Source organism: Aspergillus homomorphus, assembly GCF_003184865.1.
Source record: "Aspergillus homomorphus CBS 101889 unplaced genomic scaffold BO97scaffold_39, whole genome shotgun sequence".
NCBI classification, from domain to species: domain Eukaryota; kingdom Fungi; phylum Ascomycota; class Eurotiomycetes; order Eurotiales; family Aspergillaceae; genus Aspergillus; species Aspergillus homomorphus.
The window spans coordinates 274,393-292,620 of record NW_020291925.1 but is presented as its reverse complement, the minus strand read 5'-3'; the positions used below and the strand labels follow the sequence as shown (position 1 = coordinate 292,620).

The 18,228-nt window shown below is 52.2% G+C and overlaps 5 protein-coding genes across 5 annotated transcripts; 2 read left to right on the top strand and 3 right to left on the bottom strand.

Moving 5' to 3' along the window:
• Positions 1 to 2,766: 2,766 nt before the first annotated feature.
• BO97DRAFT_437029 (uncharacterized protein) lies at positions 2,767 to 6,562 on the top strand (the record flags this gene model as incomplete). The annotated part of the gene is made up of 3 exons (XM_025697821.1): positions 2,767 to 4,666; positions 5,338 to 5,749; positions 5,899 to 6,562. 3 exons carry the CDS (start codon positions 2,767 to 2,769, stop codon positions 6,560 to 6,562), a joined length of 2,976 nt encoding a protein of 991 aa, XP_025548497.1.
• A 633-nt stretch (positions 6,563 to 7,195) lies between these two features.
• Positions 7,196 to 9,033, top strand: BO97DRAFT_472561 (uncharacterized protein; the record flags this gene model as incomplete). The annotated part of the gene is made up of 7 exons (XM_025700146.1): positions 7,196 to 7,378; positions 7,424 to 7,748; positions 7,801 to 8,096; positions 8,138 to 8,347; positions 8,381 to 8,434; positions 8,477 to 8,757; positions 8,809 to 9,033. The coding sequence occupies exons 1-7, from the start codon at positions 7,364 to 7,366 to the stop codon at positions 9,029 to 9,031; spliced, it is 1,404 nt and encodes a 467-aa protein (XP_025548496.1). The 5' UTR covers positions 7,196 to 7,363.
• Positions 9,034 to 9,216: 183 nt separating this feature from the next.
• BO97DRAFT_427608 (GPI anchored serine-threonine rich protein) lies at positions 9,217 to 9,957 on the bottom strand (the record flags this gene model as incomplete). The annotated part of the gene is made up of 3 exons (XM_025697217.1): positions 9,217 to 9,535; positions 9,635 to 9,733; positions 9,824 to 9,957. The coding sequence occupies 3 exons, from the start codon at positions 9,955 to 9,957 to the stop codon at positions 9,217 to 9,219; spliced, it is 552 nt and encodes a 183-aa protein (XP_025548495.1).
• An 835-nt stretch (positions 9,958 to 10,792) lies between these two features.
• BO97DRAFT_375148 (bifunctional folylpolyglutamate synthase/dihydrofolate synthase) lies at positions 10,793 to 12,632 on the bottom strand. The gene is made up of 5 exons (XM_025692974.1): positions 12,593 to 12,632; positions 12,381 to 12,545; positions 11,428 to 12,332; positions 11,209 to 11,363; positions 10,793 to 11,144 (listed from the first exon to the last, which is right to left on the bottom strand). Exons 1-5 carry the CDS (start codon positions 12,608 to 12,610, stop codon positions 10,921 to 10,923), a joined length of 1,467 nt encoding a protein of 488 aa, XP_025548494.1. The 5' UTR covers positions 12,611 to 12,632; the 3' UTR covers positions 10,793 to 10,920.
• Positions 12,633 to 14,500: 1,868 nt separating this feature from the next.
• BO97DRAFT_427606 (NEDD4 family E3 ubiquitin-protein ligase) lies at positions 14,501 to 17,592 on the bottom strand (the record flags this gene model as incomplete). Its single annotated transcript, XM_025697216.1, has 10 exons — positions 14,501 to 14,600; positions 14,654 to 15,049; positions 15,098 to 15,235; positions 15,283 to 15,576; positions 15,626 to 16,844; positions 16,910 to 17,043; positions 17,105 to 17,210; positions 17,268 to 17,306; positions 17,389 to 17,411; positions 17,573 to 17,592. The coding sequence occupies 10 exons, from the start codon at positions 17,590 to 17,592 to the stop codon at positions 14,501 to 14,503; spliced, it is 2,469 nt and encodes an 822-aa protein (XP_025548493.1).
• Between the last annotated feature and the right edge of the window lie 636 nt (positions 17,593 to 18,228).

The window sequence follows — 18,228 nt, the reverse complement described above, 5'->3', positions numbered from 1 at the left end:
TATTCCAACATGAGAGAAAGAAGGATGAAGCAATCTATATAGAGAGTCAGCAGCCTCGCCGTCGGGCACCTCCCCGGTGTAGTGACTGCGGTGTTCTGGGCCATATACGTACGAGATGTCCTAATCGAGGAACTGGGTGAAAAGATGTTTAAAACGGTGTAATTGAGGCTTCAAAACACCATATTTTTGTATACAAATCAGAATTCATGTTGGGGAGGCATTTGGTGAGGCATTTGGGCGGTTTGGGTGGCTCGCTCGCTTGCGTGGCTCGCTCGGTTGACGATTACGTTAGATGATATTCAGACCCATGGAACTAGCTCATATGGCTCATTGCTGGGCCCTGTTGACGAAGGGTGTTGACATCGTGGAGGACATCCACGAGAATGCAAGCGAAGCTGATAGGTTTTGCTTGGGGGTCTAGGTGTTGTTGAAGCTGAGAACCAGGTTAGAGGGAGTATGAGAGACAGAGGCGCCTTAGATACCCAGTATCTAAGGTTGGGTATGGTACGGGTCGTACTCGTACTTTGTGGTAGGTACCCGGAAGGTCCTGGGAGCAGCAGCAGCAGCAAAGCAAAGTAAAGCAAAGCAAAGCACAAGCAACAGGCATTGAGCAGCATCAGTCAAGCTGCTTCAGGTCTAGTGGACAGTTTAGCGCAGGCGGTACCCCGGCCATCCATGGACCAGTCCAGGCCCGGGATTCGACTCAGGCTCCACTTCGTCTGCTTTTACTGAAGTTCAGGCAGTGATTCGACGTGTATCTTGCAGCCACTCACAACAATCAGCTTTCAGCATCGAACAATACGTCGGAATCATGGATTCGTGGGGACGTGAGTCTGTAGGTTGTCACCGTTTTCATAGGGTGGGCTGCACAATCATACGGACTCAAACGGAGTCCATACCAACAGAGTCAGTATCAGAGATGTATCAGTAGAAAAGTGGACCAACAACCCACACCCCCCAGACACAGAGTGAATTAAGGCGGTAAATCCTTAAAAGAGTGACGATGATGAAAGAACCGTTCCCTCTCTTAGTCTGAGTCTTCTTCCCCTCCTAAAACTATCCCAGTCACTTTCGACTAAGACTAAGACTTAATTAAGTCAATCAATCAATCAAGCAAGCAAGCAAGTAGTTAACTAACTAACAACACAAGACAGTACACAGCACTGGTCTTTTCTCTCCTTCTCTTACTCCCCTTTCCCCTCCTCTCTCCTCTTTTCTTGCTGTTGCTATTGTTACTACCCATAACTATCCTATTCTCCCTTGAATCATAAACCTATCCGAATCCCTCGATTCCGCCCTCTTCTGCCAGCTTCTTTGTTATTCCCTCGACTGCTCTCTCCACTCCATCCATCTTCGAGCAGCTTTCTTCATCATTATTGCCAAATAACCTTTAGCAACGCTCAAACCGGTTTGGTCCCTGGTCGGATAATCTTCGTCTGGTTCAGCTTCATTGGATTTCGATTCTACCCCCCGGTTTTAGGTTCCTGTTACGGGCCAGTATTATTATTATTATTATCATTGCTCTGCATCTCGGAAGGTGGTGGTGAATGAATGAATCCTGAATCGTGTTGTCCCCTCCAGCTTTCACTCCCCTTGTCCAGTTCTTTTCCCTATCTTTCCTCGCGCGCGCGCTCTCTTTCTCTCTCTTTCATCCATCCATCCATCCATCCTCTTCCCTCAACAACACATTCCCTCCCTCTCCCACTCTCTTTCTTCCCCCTCCGCCTCTTCTCTGGCGGTGTCCTCTCTACCTTTCTTCTTCTACTATCCAGGCAACCTGACCCTGGACGCATCCACCCGTCGTGCTGCCTGTATCCCTCCAATCCCCATTATTAATAGATTACGCCACCGCCCAAGTGTCCGTGGAATTTGCCTCCCGAGTGCCAATCGCCGCTAGTTGTTGGCCTCTTTCCAGGTTCCCTTTGCTTTCCTGTTGCTTTCCTGTCGCCTTCCCGTCTTACATGTGACCTTGACTTGGGAAAGGACGAAAAAGTACGGACACGCTTCCCAACTCCGTATTCTTATTATATGATCATTATTATCCGTGTCATTATCATTCCCGCGTTATCGTTCGGCTTTATTCCCATCCATTCCCTATCACCATCTCCCACGCCCTACCTTGACTGACAGTGACTACTATTCACCCACCTTATCACTACACTACAACTATACCACGCCCTTCTACCTACTACTTACCTACTCACCTACCTACCTACCTGCCCTAACTACTATTGAAGCCTTTTTTTTTTGGCCTGGGTCAATCACGCAGTCAACAAATCAAACTAAACAATCTTCCTTTGATCATCGTTGCTTGGTGCATGCTTACTTCTACCCTTCGGAGCTTCCGGCATCTGCCTGTCTCGTTTTCGTTGGGGTAACCTCCTCCCCTCCCTCCGACTATTGCCCGAGTTTCCTTTTCTCGCCCCCTTGCTGGGTTTCAGCCGGTCGCAAACGACTTGTCCGACCGATCGGCAGCGACACCCATTCCCTTGCTGAGTGCTTCGCTTCACTCCACTTCCCTTCTACTCCTCTTTACATTTAGATCGGTTGCTTGTCGCATACACTGGTGTATGGTCGCTGCGCCAAGCAGATAATTAATTCTCGATCCGTTGGCGCGCATCACTCTTGTCCGAAGACCTGGCGCAATTGTCGCAACGCGAGTCGCAAACCACCAGAACTTGCGAACACAACTCGCATGGCATGTTTCGGCTGTTGCCCTGGTCCTCTACAATCGGGGGAAACAAGGTGATGGCGGAGGAGCTGAAAATGCTTGCGACTCCGCCATGCCCTGCGCCTGGCGTGAACGCTATCTCTCTGCCTCAGTTGAAGCGTAAGCGCTCGGAATCTAGCAATTCTACGCCCGATCAAGACACTCCGGTCGCGACCAAGTTACGCGCAGACAATGCGCCGCGCTCCCTTACCATCAAGCAGGACAATACGTCAACCATGAACAATACCATGAACAATCCGGATACTGTCTCGCTTGAAGCGCCCAGCAATCTTCCGGCAAACTCGACGTCCGAAATGTCGCAGCCGCTGCCGCACCCTTTAAGTACGGTCGCATCTGCACCCCCCGCAGTACCCAAGGATACCGGCTCACGGAAGCTGGATGTGGATGCCTTGCGCGAAACACTAGAAGCTCAGCTCAGTTTAGAGGTATTGTTGAAGCACAATGAACTTCGGTTGATCGACCAGGAGATCGCAAAATGTCAGGTCGCGTTAGAGCAAATACGCCGATGCGCAGAGATTCCTTATCCGGGTTCAAATGTGGCGGGCTATTCGCAGTCTGTCAGCAATGGGACGGGCATGGCGATTTGGGCTCCTGAAAATGGACCTGTGCCACTGTCTCCGGCACCGTGGGGTACCACTGACGGTCCGTACACTCGCCACTACGCTCGATGGCTAATCCCAGATCCTCGGTTTGACGGCGGGGAGGTTGAGCCTGCTACCCCCATGACTGGTGGTCTGGCTAGTCCGTGGACTGAAGGGCGCTCGACTCGTGGAAGCTGTGGGGATCTTGGCTACGTCGCGGGCAAGACCCGACCTCAACGAGGCACGGGTGGAAGACTGCAGTCTTTGCCCAATGGCTACCCGCCACCAAAGGAAAAGCCTGGGCCGATGCTTATCCGACGAAAATCGGATAACCTGCTTGTCAAGCTGGTTTGCCTGGACTGCCGGCGGGACAACTTCTCGAGCACGCAGGGTTTCATCAATCACTGTCGTATCGCGCACAGCCGAAACTACGCTAGTCACGAAGCGGCAGCAGTCGAGTCGGGCGAGCCTGTGGAGGTGGACGAAGCCGGTGCAATCATCGGTGGCAAGAACGAGCCCTCGACTCCGGCCACAACGGGTTTCATTCATCCATTGATTCGGTCCGCGCATGTCATTGAGCCGCTTCCCAAGACGGCGGCAACACTTGTCTCCGATGCCAATGTGACTCCTCGAAAACGCTCTAGCCCTAGTCGACAGGCCCCCTCTGGCGCGGTGACCCCTACAACACTTGCTACGGCGAGCGATGCCTCCTTCATGGCGTCCCCGGCAACTCCTCATCTATCGAACTTGATGAAACTTCGAGGCGTTGCGGTTGATCTGGAACAGTTGGTTGGGGATGCCAAGACCGTCGTTGATCTGAATGACTATTCCGATGATGACGAAGGCGAGTCAGACGCCGGGCCTGTGCAACCGTCGGCGGAGATGAGTCAAGACCAGACGCCGCTGGGAGTCCGTGCGGGCAGGCAACCGATGCGGACGACAGCCTCGCAGGCGGCAACACGGCGCCCTGGCAGCCGAAAAGGACTGGACTCCCTGGACCACAGGCCACCTCCCCTGCAAACCTCAACGCCTACCCGGGCTACCCCTTACCAGTCCCCCTATCCTTCTATGTCTTGTCTCCCCCCGGACTCGCAAACGGGAATTTTGCGAGAACTCGAGGGGACCGAACAAGCCTCGAATCTCAGTCCTAATACGGCTGAGTCCAATCAGGCTCCGAGTCTTGTAAGTGATGACGATGATTACGGGGAGGGGTCGGACTCGGATCCGGGGCCCAGTTCTTCTGAAGCGGGCGACCACGACGAAGATTTGGGTCATATCGATGTCGAAGACGGCGATGAGAATACCACAAGATCGGCAACTGCTACTCCGGCGAAGTCGGATATTGGAATGGCCAGTGCGGGAACGCCCCAGGGGCCACTATCGAAGTCGTTGCGACGGGGTAGTATGAAGAAGAAAGACCGACTGGTGGCGGCATCGGTGGTTCCTCCGGCACGCAGCAAGGACGAGAAGCGAGTGAGCTTTGTCAATCCCGACGCGAAGGCTGCCAAGGGTAACGACCAGAAGAGTCCGGACGATACACGATAGAACTTCGATTCATTTCGGGGCTAGACCCTCTGATTTTGTAATCTTTTTGTGTTGTATTTCCCCCCTTACCCTTTCATGTATGAGACTTCGGGTTTTATGGATAAATTGTGTGGATGAGAAATGGAATGAGATTTGGACAGTTTGTCGGGAAGTGACTGCAGTGAGAAGCTGACGGGAATGACGGACTCTACAACTCATGATTAGACAATAAAATCTGTCCATAAGCGATAAGTCGTGGGGAATCCCAAGGAATTCCAAGTCGTTGGATATCTTGTTCTGAACAGTTAGTTTACCTAAGCATGGTTCGTCATGTCTGTATTAGTGCTAGCCGTTTTACTTGAGTGTGGAGCTCCAAGGCTTATCGATTGCGGAGAATGTATGCATTTTGTAACAGCACTGAACCACTACTCACCATCACCACCACCACAACCAACAACTTAGACTTATTATTGTCCAAACATTCTTGTGTACAGCCATAAGCCACCTCCTACCCCAGTGTTCACGAATATACCACAATGTCCACTCCAATCAAAACCTACGACCCCAACCACATCACCAAAGAAACCTTTCAATCCCTGCTATCAAGATACCCATCCACCGTGGAATCCGTCACGCGGCGAAAGGCCCTCGAGAAAAGGAAAGCCAGCAGCAAGAAAAAGTCCAACTCCAACCCCAAACCCACATCCAAATCCACAAGCGCATCCACAACAACAACAACAACAGAAGACCCCGATGCATCATCAGCCGCCTCGCAACTCGTCCAAACCTACCTCACCCTCGACAACGCCCGGTATACGACTCTCCCAGCCACGGTCCGGTCCCGCGCAACTGCAGCCCAAGGGCCCGGATACCTGGAGAAAGAAGAGCTAGAGCGGTTAGTTGAGTGGAAGATGTATGTTTCTTGCCTTCCCTGCCCTTGTTCTTCAGTCTTTAGTCTACGATCTTGTGTTTTTGGGTCTACAGTCTAGTCTAGTCTCGATACAACCCAGAGGACTACGCTCTCACGCATACAGATGGTAAGATGGTACTAACCCGAAGCAGGAAACACGGGAAATTCCGCCCCGCGCTCTTGGGAATGATCCGCTCGAATGCAGAGGATACCGTTCGTGATGCTACGGCGAAAGCGTTTCGGTTGTTACATTCACAGACAGTGGGGATATTTCCCCGGCTTCAGGAGGCACTGGAGAGCTTGACGCGGCCGTTGAGGGGTGTTGGGCCTGCGACGGGGAGTTTGGTTTTGTCGGTTTTGAGGGTTGGGGTTGATGGTGATGCTGATGCTGGGGCTGATGATGTGCCGTTCTACAGTGATGATGTGTATTTGTGGTTGTGTTTCGGGGTTTTCCCTGGATGTGAAGGTCCCGACAAGAAAATGAACAGGGCGTTGAAGGCGGGGAAATCTGGGGAGTTGGATGTTAAGTATAATGTCGCTGAGTATCGGGAGTTATGGGATGCCGTCGTCAGGTTGAGGGAGAGGCTGGGCGTTGGTTGTGCGGAGATTGAGATGGTGGGGTTTGTTTTGAGAAATGGGGTGGATTTCATGGTGGAGGATCAGGGAGAGAGTAAGAAAGAGGAGGTGAAGGAGCAGGAGGGTGAGGAAGACGAGAACAAGAATCGAGAAGGTCAGAGGAAGCGCCCGCGTGGGAAGAATGAGAATGTGGAAGAAAAGGTCGGAGTGAGGAGGAGTACCCGTCAGAGAAGAGGCTAGACAATCAACTTCTATTGAGGCAGGCCGTATCTGCACCAACTGCATAAACTGTCTGTTCTGTCAACTGCCAACTGTCACTGCAACTGTCAACTTTTATTCCTGCAACTCCCCATCTCTACACCCAACCAATAACTCGATGTGCCACGCATTCAATAATGAAATTGACTTTTCCTTGCCATGAAGGCCACGACATGACATTCCGAATAAGGTTATGAAATGACAGCTCCAAATCTGAGCTACCCCCACCGTCGCTGTCGCCTGGCGGAGATACACACAGTACTGTACTTAGTACACACGCGTGCGGTCAGTGCCACTGAAGACCTCAACATAAACTCTGGAAAAGGCTTCTTATGCGATTTTGCAATGCTGCACTATGCCTGTTTGACCAGACCAAAAGAATCAAGCGAGTGGTCGATGCTCTTGCAGAGGCCTTGAGTTTTCAGTACGACTGTACGACAGCTCCAAAGTTGACAACGCCTTTGGCGATGGCCTCCGCGTGGTTATCCACAGCCTATCGACCTAGCGTCGCCCCAAGTGGATTTTTAGGAATCTTGTTTACGTGGGTTCTGAACTGCTGGGGGCCATCAGTGGGACACACGCCAACCGACGACGGCCGCTGATGGGCCCGGTTCGGTTCAATCCGTCGTTTACTCGTCGCTTTGCAATTCATGATCGACCGCGTCATGCTGTGTCCACCTCTGCTTGAATGGCTCACTTCAACAACCTACATTAATTTTCTCGCGGATTGCCTCCTTTCTCCTATTTCTTTATCCTGAAGGTACTTCCTCGCTCATACCATAGATGGCCGCACTGCTGGTTCTCTGGGCTTTCCTGCCCCTACTGGCAACGGCCTTCTCATAGCACGGCCTCTGGTATGAGCATGGGTTGTTCGGTTCGCATCTAACCCTGAGTTATGAGTCGATTGACATAGAATCCTCCGAAGTCCTTGTGAAACAGTGGGGTCCCCATTGTGAGGAGGGCTATGTTTTCCTCAGTCCGCGTGGTCATAGCTATCCCGAACCAGCCCCCCTGATATATGATTATCGAGGGAATCTAGTCTGGATGGGGCGCGCATTCGGGGAGTTCATGGATCTGAAGATACAGCAGTACAAAGGCCAGGATTATCTCACTTTCTGGGCCGGCGAGTTCGATGGCACGCGAGGCATTGGCCAATACTACATGGTGGGTCTTGTCTGTATATTCGCATGCGGATCTGACCGCGGTCGACGGACCGGAAGACGGGGGGATCTATGACAGTCTCTTCCAGGGGATAGAAGTCGAGACGGGCGAGCTGCTCTTCGAGTGGCGTGCGAGCGACCACTACGCTGCTCACGAATCATACTTCTTCCTCGTCGACAAGGGCTCGTCATCTTCTCCGCAGGACGCCTACGATTACTGCCACATCAACAGTATCGACAAACATCCGGAGGACGGAAGTTATCTTATTTCGTCCCGTTACATGCACAGTGTCATCTGCATCAGTGCAACGGGAGAGACTCAGTGGGTGCTAGGCGGAAATGCAACACCTTCCGGGGTATTTCGTCCGATGGATCGGCGAGGGGGTTCACTTGGCAGCACGACGCACGCTGGTACTCGGAGGAAGTTCTCACATTGCTAGACAACGGGGCCCACGAGCACTTGGACAGCCGCGGCTACTCTCGAAGGCTCATGATCCAGCTGGAATTCGACGATTGGACAGCAGACACCCTCCATGTCTACGACAGCCCCGGCCGCTTCAGCAGCCACTCCCATGGCAGCCTGCAGGTTCTCTCGCGGACGGGGAACGTGTTCATCGGCTGGGGGAAACCATCCGCATAGACTGACTGCAGCGTCGATGGCGACCTCCTCTGCAAGTTCCACTGGGGGCCCCGCGTCCTCTTCTGGCTAGGCTGAATCAGGTCATACCGTGCGCAGAAGTCCCACTGGATCGGCCGGCCGCGCAATCCTCCGGATGTCGAAGTGGACGAGAACTCGCGCACGGCGTACGTGAGTTGGAATGGAGCTACGGATGTGGCGGGCTGGGCGTTGCAGCGGGCCAGCAATGGTAGTGACTTGGAGGGGGAGTTTGAGAGCATCCACTACGGACCGAAGGAGGGATTTGAAACGGCTGTGGGACTTGTTGGGGAGGGTTACTTTCTGCTGGTGGCAGTAGATTTCGAGGGTAACCATATGGGAGCGACGAGGTTTTTCGAGGCGTTAGAGGCATGAGTATGTTTCTGCCGCATCTTGTTTCGTGGTTTCGTGAGTATGCTGGCAGCAGGAGCACAGAATACGGCCGAAACGATCAAATCGTCCTTCTCCATCTTCTCCGAGGGAGTCTTCCAATTGACGCTCTTGGTCATCTGCGCCACGGGGGCACTGTCGACGGCCGTGTGGACGGGGCGAAGACGGCTCCTGGAGACTTTGACAGCTGCTTGTCAGCGGTTCAAGACTTATTCAGGCGTCGTGAAGCATGAGCTTGCATGTTGATTTTCTGTGGTTTGTGTCTTCGATTCGATACCCATTTACGTTTCTGGCTTATTACTTTCATTATACAACAACATAACATAATATCACATTCTTCATAGTACAGTGCATTCATATCCATCTATGACCGACCCAGTTTCATATCCCAATCCACCTCCCTCCCTATCACCCACAAAGATTAAACAGGTTTACAACCCCCAAACCCCCAAACCCAGAGCCATAACCCCAAGAACCCCGACCTCCAAACCCCCCACCAAACCAGGAACCCCAACCGCCACCGCCGCCCCAGAAGACTCCTTCGCCGTCCCCGTCGCCGTCGCCGACGCCGTAGTCTTCATTCCATCCGTCGTCTTGGTCGCCACCGCCGTCGCCGACGAGGAGGACGTCCGCGTCACCTTGGTCGAAGTCGAATACAGCAGCGAATTCGCCTGCGCCGCGTTACAGTACGAGACCTGCTGCTGCGTGACGGAGTAGTGGCCCGGATCGGAGGGGCAGACGTTGTAGCATCTTGATCCAACCCCTTTTCGTCAGCGTGACCCTGATACTCAAAACTCAACCTGCAAGTGCAGCTAGAACGCCGGAATTGAAATAGGGATGGAATCATACGTGAGAACATTCTGACTCTGCGTGCACAGACAGTCCCAGTCGTTCTGGGCGCAGGCGCTCATCTGCGGTTGGAGTTGTTTGAGGCATGCGTCTAGGATACTGTTTTCGGATCGGTTATTAGTATGGGGTTGCCTTGGTTCTGGTGGGGGTAAGGTCTGGGGGGGAGGGGGGAGGTGAGTGTGGGCATACCTCTTCGCGCACTGCGCTGTATCCCCCGTACTGGCTGTTGTGGCTGCCGGGGCAGCAGCGGCAGTAGCATCGCTCGGCGATGCGGCGACGAAGGAAGCTGAGGCTAGGAGGATAGGGAGGAATTTGAGGTTCATCTTTGCGGTTCTTATACTTTGATTCGTGACTCGGAGCGAAGGATGGGTTGCAGATATGGTATATAGGTAGGTATAAGAATAAACGCGACGACAACGTCTCAAGAAAAGAGGAATAAGGGCCTAGTTATATGTATCAACATCTGTCCTACCCTGCAGTTCTCCATACCTAGTTTCTTTTGTTACACGGTGAGGAAAAAATGGATAGTAGTTACGGTACTACGCCGTATAGCTCGGGGGAATCCTACGACTGCCAAGAATAATAAGTTGATAGTCCACCTCCCTTGCATATATCTATGCATCTGATGTGTCACGTCGTACAAGGATTCAATCCTACGGAAGTCAACTGGGAGGTAGAGGGATACATCTAAAGTTACTTACTTCGGTGGGCTGCTTGATTCCTGGGGAGAGGGTAAGATCGTGGACCACTGTTATTAGAATTGAAACTCTGAAGGATGAGATACCTGGTTATCCCGGTGTTTATAAAGCCTACCCTTCTTGATGAACTAGAACGGAAGTGCCACTCCTACACTGTGCAGTATGCACCGTATTCCGGCTTATGCACATCACTAACTAACTAATCGTCCGGGTTAGTTAGTTATCCTTGACTGTAAACAGAGACCCGACGATGTGGAAGGAGCCCTATCGTTGCTAGGGTCGAAGCTTGTAGTTCGATTCCTTGGAAGTCTGCGCCAGAGTTGCACGTCTATGTTACTACTATATCAACCCCACAAAGACAAATATAGATCTAGGTATAGTTCCTGTTCCCAACAGAAGAAACAGAACAAAGGACCCCGGTTAGTCTGTAAGAACAAGTTAAGAACAAGATTGAGAACAGACTCCTGATTATGCGGGCTCCCCGTATCTCATCAAGACCGAACCACGAGGTCAGCAGAGATCCATTCTTTTGCCACCGCAATTACTCCAACCATGATGCCAACTCTAGCGAAGCTTACTGGCAAATACCTACGGGCGCAGAATATTAAGAGCGCCGCCAACCAAGTGCAAGCTCCCAGTCACCAAGACATGGATTCCACCATGCTGGGCGCTGATGCTTTTTGCAGCCTTGATTGCCTCCTCGATCGTCTCAGTAGTTGAAACCGTGGCCTGAGAGTCAAATTCCTTCCATCTTGTAGAGTAGATAGAGCAGAGATCTGGGAACGGCTTTTCAGGGGCCTTGAGGGTTTTGTCTGGACAGGTGTCAGTCGGGACAGGACAAACACGGCGCCTTGCGAGGGGGACCATTCTACTGACCAATTCTTGTGGATCCATCTTCTCTTTCGTTGTAGGTGGTGAATATGACATGGTCTGGCATTGCATCCAGTTCGGAAAGAGCCTGTGCTAAGTATTCCACCAGATCCAGCCCGTCTCGGTTCTCTGAGAAATGGCTGAATATCAAGACTCGGCCCCTGTAGATTTGTGATTAGCTGGTGAGTTGATACATGGCTTGTGGCAGCTAGTAGGGTTACATACCTTTGCACTCCAGAGCTCTTGGTATTATCGAAGAACCACTCCGCCGCCTGCCTGAGGCTCAGCGTGTTGTGTGCGCCATCTAAGAACCATTGGCATGGTCCGTCCTCGATAATCTCGAACCTTCCGACCCAAGAGAAATTTCTCACGGCAGCGGATATGTCCTCCGACTCGATCGTATGGTCCGGCCTCTTAGCCTTGACAAAAGCCTTAGCCAGTTCAACAGCCAAGGAGCAGTTCAACCGTTGTACGGAAGCACCCAACACCCTGCTATTATGGGGTAGATTGGGATTCGGCGGAACGAAGTTCAACGTTGTATTCCTTTCGGCTGCACGAGCGCGCATGATCTCGGCGGGGCCAGCCTCCTGCGGAAGAGAGAATGCCGGGGCGCCGGGCTTGAAGATTCCTGCTTTATGCCACGCGATATTCTCAATCGTAGGGCCAAGCTGCGCAACATGGTCCAGCCCTAGCGATGTGATCCCAGTCACAACAGGGTTCTGGATCACATTGGTGGCATCGAATTCGCCCCCATGGTGAGTCTCGAAGACGGCCGCTTCGACATTTTCGCGGATAAAGGTGTGGAAAGCCAGGAGGGCAAGGAACTGCAGGTATCGAGGTTGCCTCGTGTCTGCAGAGTTCTGGAGGCCTTGCCCCGAGGGCCCCGGCATAAGCTTCTCCCATACTTCGAAAAAGTATTTGGTGAAAAGAGCCTCGGTGACGGGTCGGTCATCGATCTGGATCCTTTCCCGGATGCATTGCAGGTCTGGTGATGTGTAGAGGCCAACTCTCTTGGGAAAGCCGGTTCTCAATCCATGCGCATGGAGAATGGAACGGGTGAAGGCGCAGGTGCTGCCTTTGCCTTTCGTTCCGGTGACGTGGACTATATTCAGACGAGCGACCTCGGCGTCCTAGATTCGGTAAGCAAGGCACCTGCAACAAGACCAAAGAGAACTTACCGAGTGTCCGAGGGTCTGCAGCCACTCCCTCATTCCGTACAGACTCGGAATGCCCCGCACAGTCTTGGTGACATTGGGGTTAACTATTTCTGGGTTTGGGGCTGGGGTTGTAGGGGTCCTTGGGCGGGCAGGCCGCCTGCGAGTCTCAAGAAGTTTGAGGGCATTCTGTGTAATCTTAGAACAGTGCATTCTACAGCGGATCGGTGGCTTACCTCATAAGTTCGATTCATCTCAACTGATGAAATTGAGGTGTATCCCTCTATACCAATCAAGCTCATGAACAGACCGACTAAGGGATCTGGTTCGTTGGTTGGTTGGAGATCTAAGCACGCAGCACGTGATCATATGGTTTGGGCCACCCCACTCTTACAGTACAGGCATGTATAGATTGAGCCTCGACGTAACATGGTGTCGGGGATTGAAGAGAACTTGCTGTGCGGTAAAGTTCTCGAAACGGGCATTGTAACCAAAGATCATGATGCGATGCGAATGTAAGGTAATTTCCCGGAGCTACATGATTGCTAATTGTGCATGATTCCACAAAGCCACCATTGAGGCTTTGAACAATAACCAGACTTGACATTTTCAGTTAGCGCTGCGCTGACAGCAGCGTCAGAGAAAAACTACCTATGGAAGTGACCTACTTATATAGGACTTTGTCTGACATAAGACACTTCATTTGTGGAAGCATGACTCGAAGGGGCAACGAGTAGTGATTCCGTACTGATCACCGGCGGCCTTTTGCAGGATGCACATAAGAGTATGTTCGTCGCCGAACACCAGTGAGAATCTAAGCTAAACAAGAGAAGGGAGACTTAAGGATCATCAATAGTCTTAGACAAGCTTTACCTCTCGAGTCAGCACAAAACAAAGACCGATCAAGCATTGATGCATACTCGACCGCATTTCAACTACAGCAATAAAACCAGACAACAAGTAGGAAGCTACCATCCAAACAATCCACTCTCCCACTTCAATCCACCAAGAGGTACAAGCGAACCTGGCTCTGGTGTGAGGAGACATGCCCACTTCAACCACCTCCTTTCCGAATACTAGCTATCTACCTTGCCCTTACACTACCTAACTTCATCTATCGCTATTCTCTGTATCTGTTCCACAGTCTGTCTACAACAGTCTGGCTATTAAGAATCCTCCCTGGAATACAGATCCGCATCTGCAAAGCTTATAGCATAATGTTTGGCAGGTTCGGCAGCATTGCGATCGACCGTGTACATATCCGCGCACGAGTCCAATTGCCGACGTGTCAATCGGAGCTACAGTAGGATATGACAGTACAAGACCATGCCACAGAGTAGTACCTTTGCATTGTAGTAACGGCTTCTCGCTGGCAGGAAGCAGTAGTTAGCTAATCGAATAGGTATAGGGGCCTAATTTATCCCTCGTACAGTAACCAAGAAATACTTAGAAAGATGGTGGATGAGTACTTAGATAAAGGAGGCACCTAACCGTGGATGGGTTTGGATCATCGACGTGACAGGTGATTTATATTGAGCGCAATTACGGAGTACAGCGGTATCGTTACAAGTCCGTGTTATGCAAGGTGAAAAAGCCTCCTATTCTTTGAAAAGGAGAGGTCAGATACAGACTGATGGACTGTCCATTGATTATTGACTTGGAGTGGTGGTGAACCACCTCCACCAAAACTTGAAAGTGATAGGTATTCATGTAGGGCAAGAAAGATGCTGGCACCCGCGACTACTATGCTATTATGACTCTCCCCATACAAAAAGTCTCAATCTGACCCATCGCATGACCAGTCAAGTTTACAATGGTTATTTACTATCCAGCCTAGCCCAAATGGCAGCTCCCAGTTATCCGAGCAATAATACACTATATACAGTTCGCCACAATTCAATCGAAAATAAATGAATAATGATTCAAGCAGAAAAAGTAGTCCCTCGTGCTCCCGCGCATATCGGTTCGCTCTGCTTGCTCGGCTCCAATTCATCCGCGCATGCAATAATAAATCAACGATGGTGGGGAATGATCATCTCGCGATGCTAGAAGCTGTGTCCTCTGGTAGCGCCATACCTCGGCCCATGGCGCTCGACCCAGATCTCAATATAGGGGTCATATGCAATGTCTCTGACTATGCAGCTCTACTCTTGTCCGAAACCTAATGTCTCCTCTACAGCAATGGACATCTTGTGTTCCAGAGCTTCGTGTGTCTTGTACGGAGGCAGATCGAGACGGTTGAAGCTGAAGAAGTTAGCCAGATAGCCAAGAATGTCAGACAGAAACAGAAGACATACCAAGTGTGCGACTTGGGCAACGCGCCCGGATCACCCGACTTTTCGATAGTAAACCGGCGGGGTCCGTCAGAGCCTTGCAGATCCTTGAAGCCGTTGACCGGAATACGCGATGTACCGGTGGTGAACTGCAGCAAGCGAGACTTCTGCTCCGCATCCCAGCTGCGGACGATCTTCCAGAAGTTCTGGATCACTTCGTCCTGCTCCTGGTAGCCGCGGTAGTCCGTGTGCTTCTTCCAGTCGTCAACATCGATGTCAGCAATACCACCGATCAGCAACTCCAGCTCGCGCTCGTCAAACACGTTGACCAGATCGGCCGGGATCAACTCGTTGAACCCAGACATGAAGGCATTGAATTGCTCCTCCACTCGCTTAACAATTTTCCACTCGGTCACCAGCCTAAGATTGTTAGCCTGGTCCATCAGCTTTCAAGCACCGACAACTTACTCAACGTATTCATGCTTGTTCTCGTTAGTCACGGGGATATCGCGACCACCTGGCTTCAGATCGACAGTGGTACGCTCGCCGAATTTCTCATCGTCAACCGCGAAAGTCAACTCCAAAACTCCGTCAATGTCATTCTCCCTGCAATGCGTTAGACCAGACACTCAAACTCACTCTGAAACACTTACAAGGTCCACGTCAAATTGCGGTGCAGGTCCTCATCAACACCCTCCATGTCCTGCAGCGAAACCTTCTTCCGCAACATCATCTTGTAGAAGGCGCCAATGAAGAACGAATCCAAAAAGCGACGGTGGAAAATGGCCAAGCCGACAACTCGTCCAATGAACTTGAAGTAGTTCAAGTGCTCCGGGTTCACGCCAGAGTGGGGATTAATTTGCAGGGTATAATTATCGTGCGCCGAATACTCGAAAAGACAATAGAAGGGGTTGAACATTTCGTGAGAAAGAAGGAAGAAGAATTCACTGCAATCGTCAGTTTTGGTCCCGCTCAAGGCATTTTAGACAAACTCACCGGGAAAGACCACCGTAGTCCAAACCATCTTCGCCATCGAACTTGATCATCAAGCGTTTCTTGAGATCAGAAGCGCTCTGCCGCATGATTTCGGCGTACGAATCCTCGAAGATGTTGTTACGTCGGACCTTGACGTGGCACTGTCCGGACATGATACGCAAGGCCGGTTGAGACCGGAAGTAGATCAGCTTGCGTCTGAAGTCGCGCTTGTACTGCGGTACGCCCTGATCCAGCGATGAAGGCAGACGGGGATCGTCCCATGTGGTCGTCTTGGTGTTGTGATCCACAAAGTACACTCGGGCTGTGTTCGTCAACCGCATCTCCCATCCGCTGGGCAGCGGGCCCAACTGCGATACAGGCTGCTGCTGAATTGTGGTGTTGGTGCCATTAGAGTTCTGCCCGTACATACGAATGTATTGTTGACGCCGAGGATCCACCCACGTCGTAGTGCGGGTGTTGTGGTCCACAAAGTAAGGCCGGCCTTCGGGTGTGTTGCGCTGCTCCCATCCGGGTGGGAGCTCACCAGTGCCTGCAGTGGTCGCTCCCGTGGCCATCATAGAAACCGCATTCGCGCTGCCTCCGGCCGGCGGGGTCTGAGCCTGCGGCGGCGGCGGCTGCTGTTGGCTCTCAGCCAGGTTCGGCGAATTGGCACCCGTGCGATCTTCCGGGAGCATCCGACTCTGGTGGGCGCGACGCTCCAGTTGCATGTTGGCCTCGCGCTGTGTACGCTGCGTGTGTTCGTTGTAGTTCGATGATGGGCGGGTCCAGGTCGTGGTCCTTGTGTTGTGGTCGACGTAGTAGGTCCGTCCCAGGTTATCTTCTCGACGTTCCCAGCCAGCGGGCAATCGGCCCTGGCTATCCTCGAACGAGCTCAAGTTGGTGCGAGAGCCTTGTTGTCCAGTGGGCGGGGCACTCGGGGCGCCATTGGGCGGAGGAGCAACGATGCTTGTCGGTCGGGTGGTCGAGGGTACACGCTGGGGGTTCAAGGACGCAGTGGAAGCGGCGGCGGATGAGTCGACCTGGCTGGGACCAACAGGGGGATGCGCGGACGAGACTTGCGGGACAAGTCCGCTAGATGTCGAGGGCTGAGCATGTGAGCGATGCAATCCATTGGCCTGGTTAGGGATTGGCGTTGCGAGGTTGGTGGACAGGTTGATGATGAGCTTTCCATGGACGACCAGGTTGTCATTCGACTTCTTCAAGTCCCGAGTGAGCATTTCTATTGAGAGGCGCATGCCTTGCATCAGCCGCGAATAGCCAGAGAAAAACAACATAGCCACTCACCGTCACCACCCATCTGTAAATCTATCACATCTCCGATCCGCACATTTATGACACCGAGAAATCCCTGGTCCTTCTTCTTGAACTTCTTCTGGTCGAAAATCTGGATTGCGAGAATACTGTCCTCGTTGACTCGGCTGCAGAGGTTCCCGCCATCAGTTTCCGAGATCGGCAGTTGCACCACGCGGGGCTCCTTACAGATCAAACATCTCATTCCAGTAGGGGTTCAGCGTCTTCTTGATCACCGATGTCGTGTGAGTTTGCTCACCCCCGACAGTGGCCACCGCAAAAGGGTCGGGAAATCCTGGTAGAGGTCAGCCTCCGAACATCTGACCTGCTGAAATCTTCTTGCGGAACTTACGGAAGACATCACGCTTGTATAAACCGTCCGCGGCAATAACTGCGTAAATCACACTCCCTGTCAGTCTCCATCCATAGGCGCCATATCAAAAAGTCGAAAAAAGGGGGCATGTGCTTCTTACTTGTGACCCGAAGATTTGGCTGGCTGCAGGACGTATCTCTATTAGCATTCATTCAGATCTGAATTATGCACGCGTGACATCGTTCGCCAAGGACATGAACGTGCCCGCTCCAAGCAAGGGAGGGGTGGAGGAGGGGATGAGGGGTTGAAGAGGAGGGGGGGAGGGGGAGAACGTATGAACATACGCAGGCAGGTTGGAACCCATCCTGAACTGAACCGATCAAGGTAGGCGATAAAGTGCCTCTGGGTGCAGCAAAAGGCCGATCCGGACAAGCCTCAAAGGGTGATTCGCGGCGTGCGCATCCACCGCTGTCGACAGGCACGGACCCCAACAGCAGCGGTTGATTAACAGTGGTAGTCGTGGTATAGGGAAGGAAAAGTCGGTGGGCGGGGAGATTGAAAGGGCGTCGAGCTGAGCGACTCAATGGGGGGAGGGGAAAGAGCCGGAAGCGATTCAAGAGAGGGAGGGCCGGACGAGCTAAAAGTCGAGGATAGGTGATAAAACCGGCGGGTCAGAGAGAAGGAAAGAGAGCGAGAGAAGGAGTGAGAGAGCGGCCGCGAGCACTAAGGCTTGACTATGGAGGCGCGCGGGCTTCTATGGGGCTGAGCAGGGCAGTCCTGACGTTGCGCCTTCGGAACCAATCACGACCGAGCGAGGGGTTCAACCGGGAGGAGCAACTGGAGGGAGCGTAGGAACAGTAGGGTTAAGCGTCACTCAATACATCACAATAACCAAGAAAAACGAAAGTACTGACAGTCTGACGGTTGTCAAATCTTCTGTGAAGATTGTACCTCTCTGGACGATTCGTGGGAGGGGGAATGCTAGAAGAAAAGGTGGTAA

Coding starts and splice junctions, on each gene's coding strand:
- BO97DRAFT_375148 (XM_025692974.1), bottom strand. Junction 12,333..12,380: donor TGCAGACCCTCGGACACTCG/GTAAGTTCTCTT, acceptor TACCGAATCTAG/GACGCCGAGGTCGCTCGTCT. Junction 11,145..11,208: donor AGATGGATCCACAAGAATTG/GTCAGTAGAATG, acceptor ACACCTGTCCAG/ACAAAACCCTCAAGGCCCCT.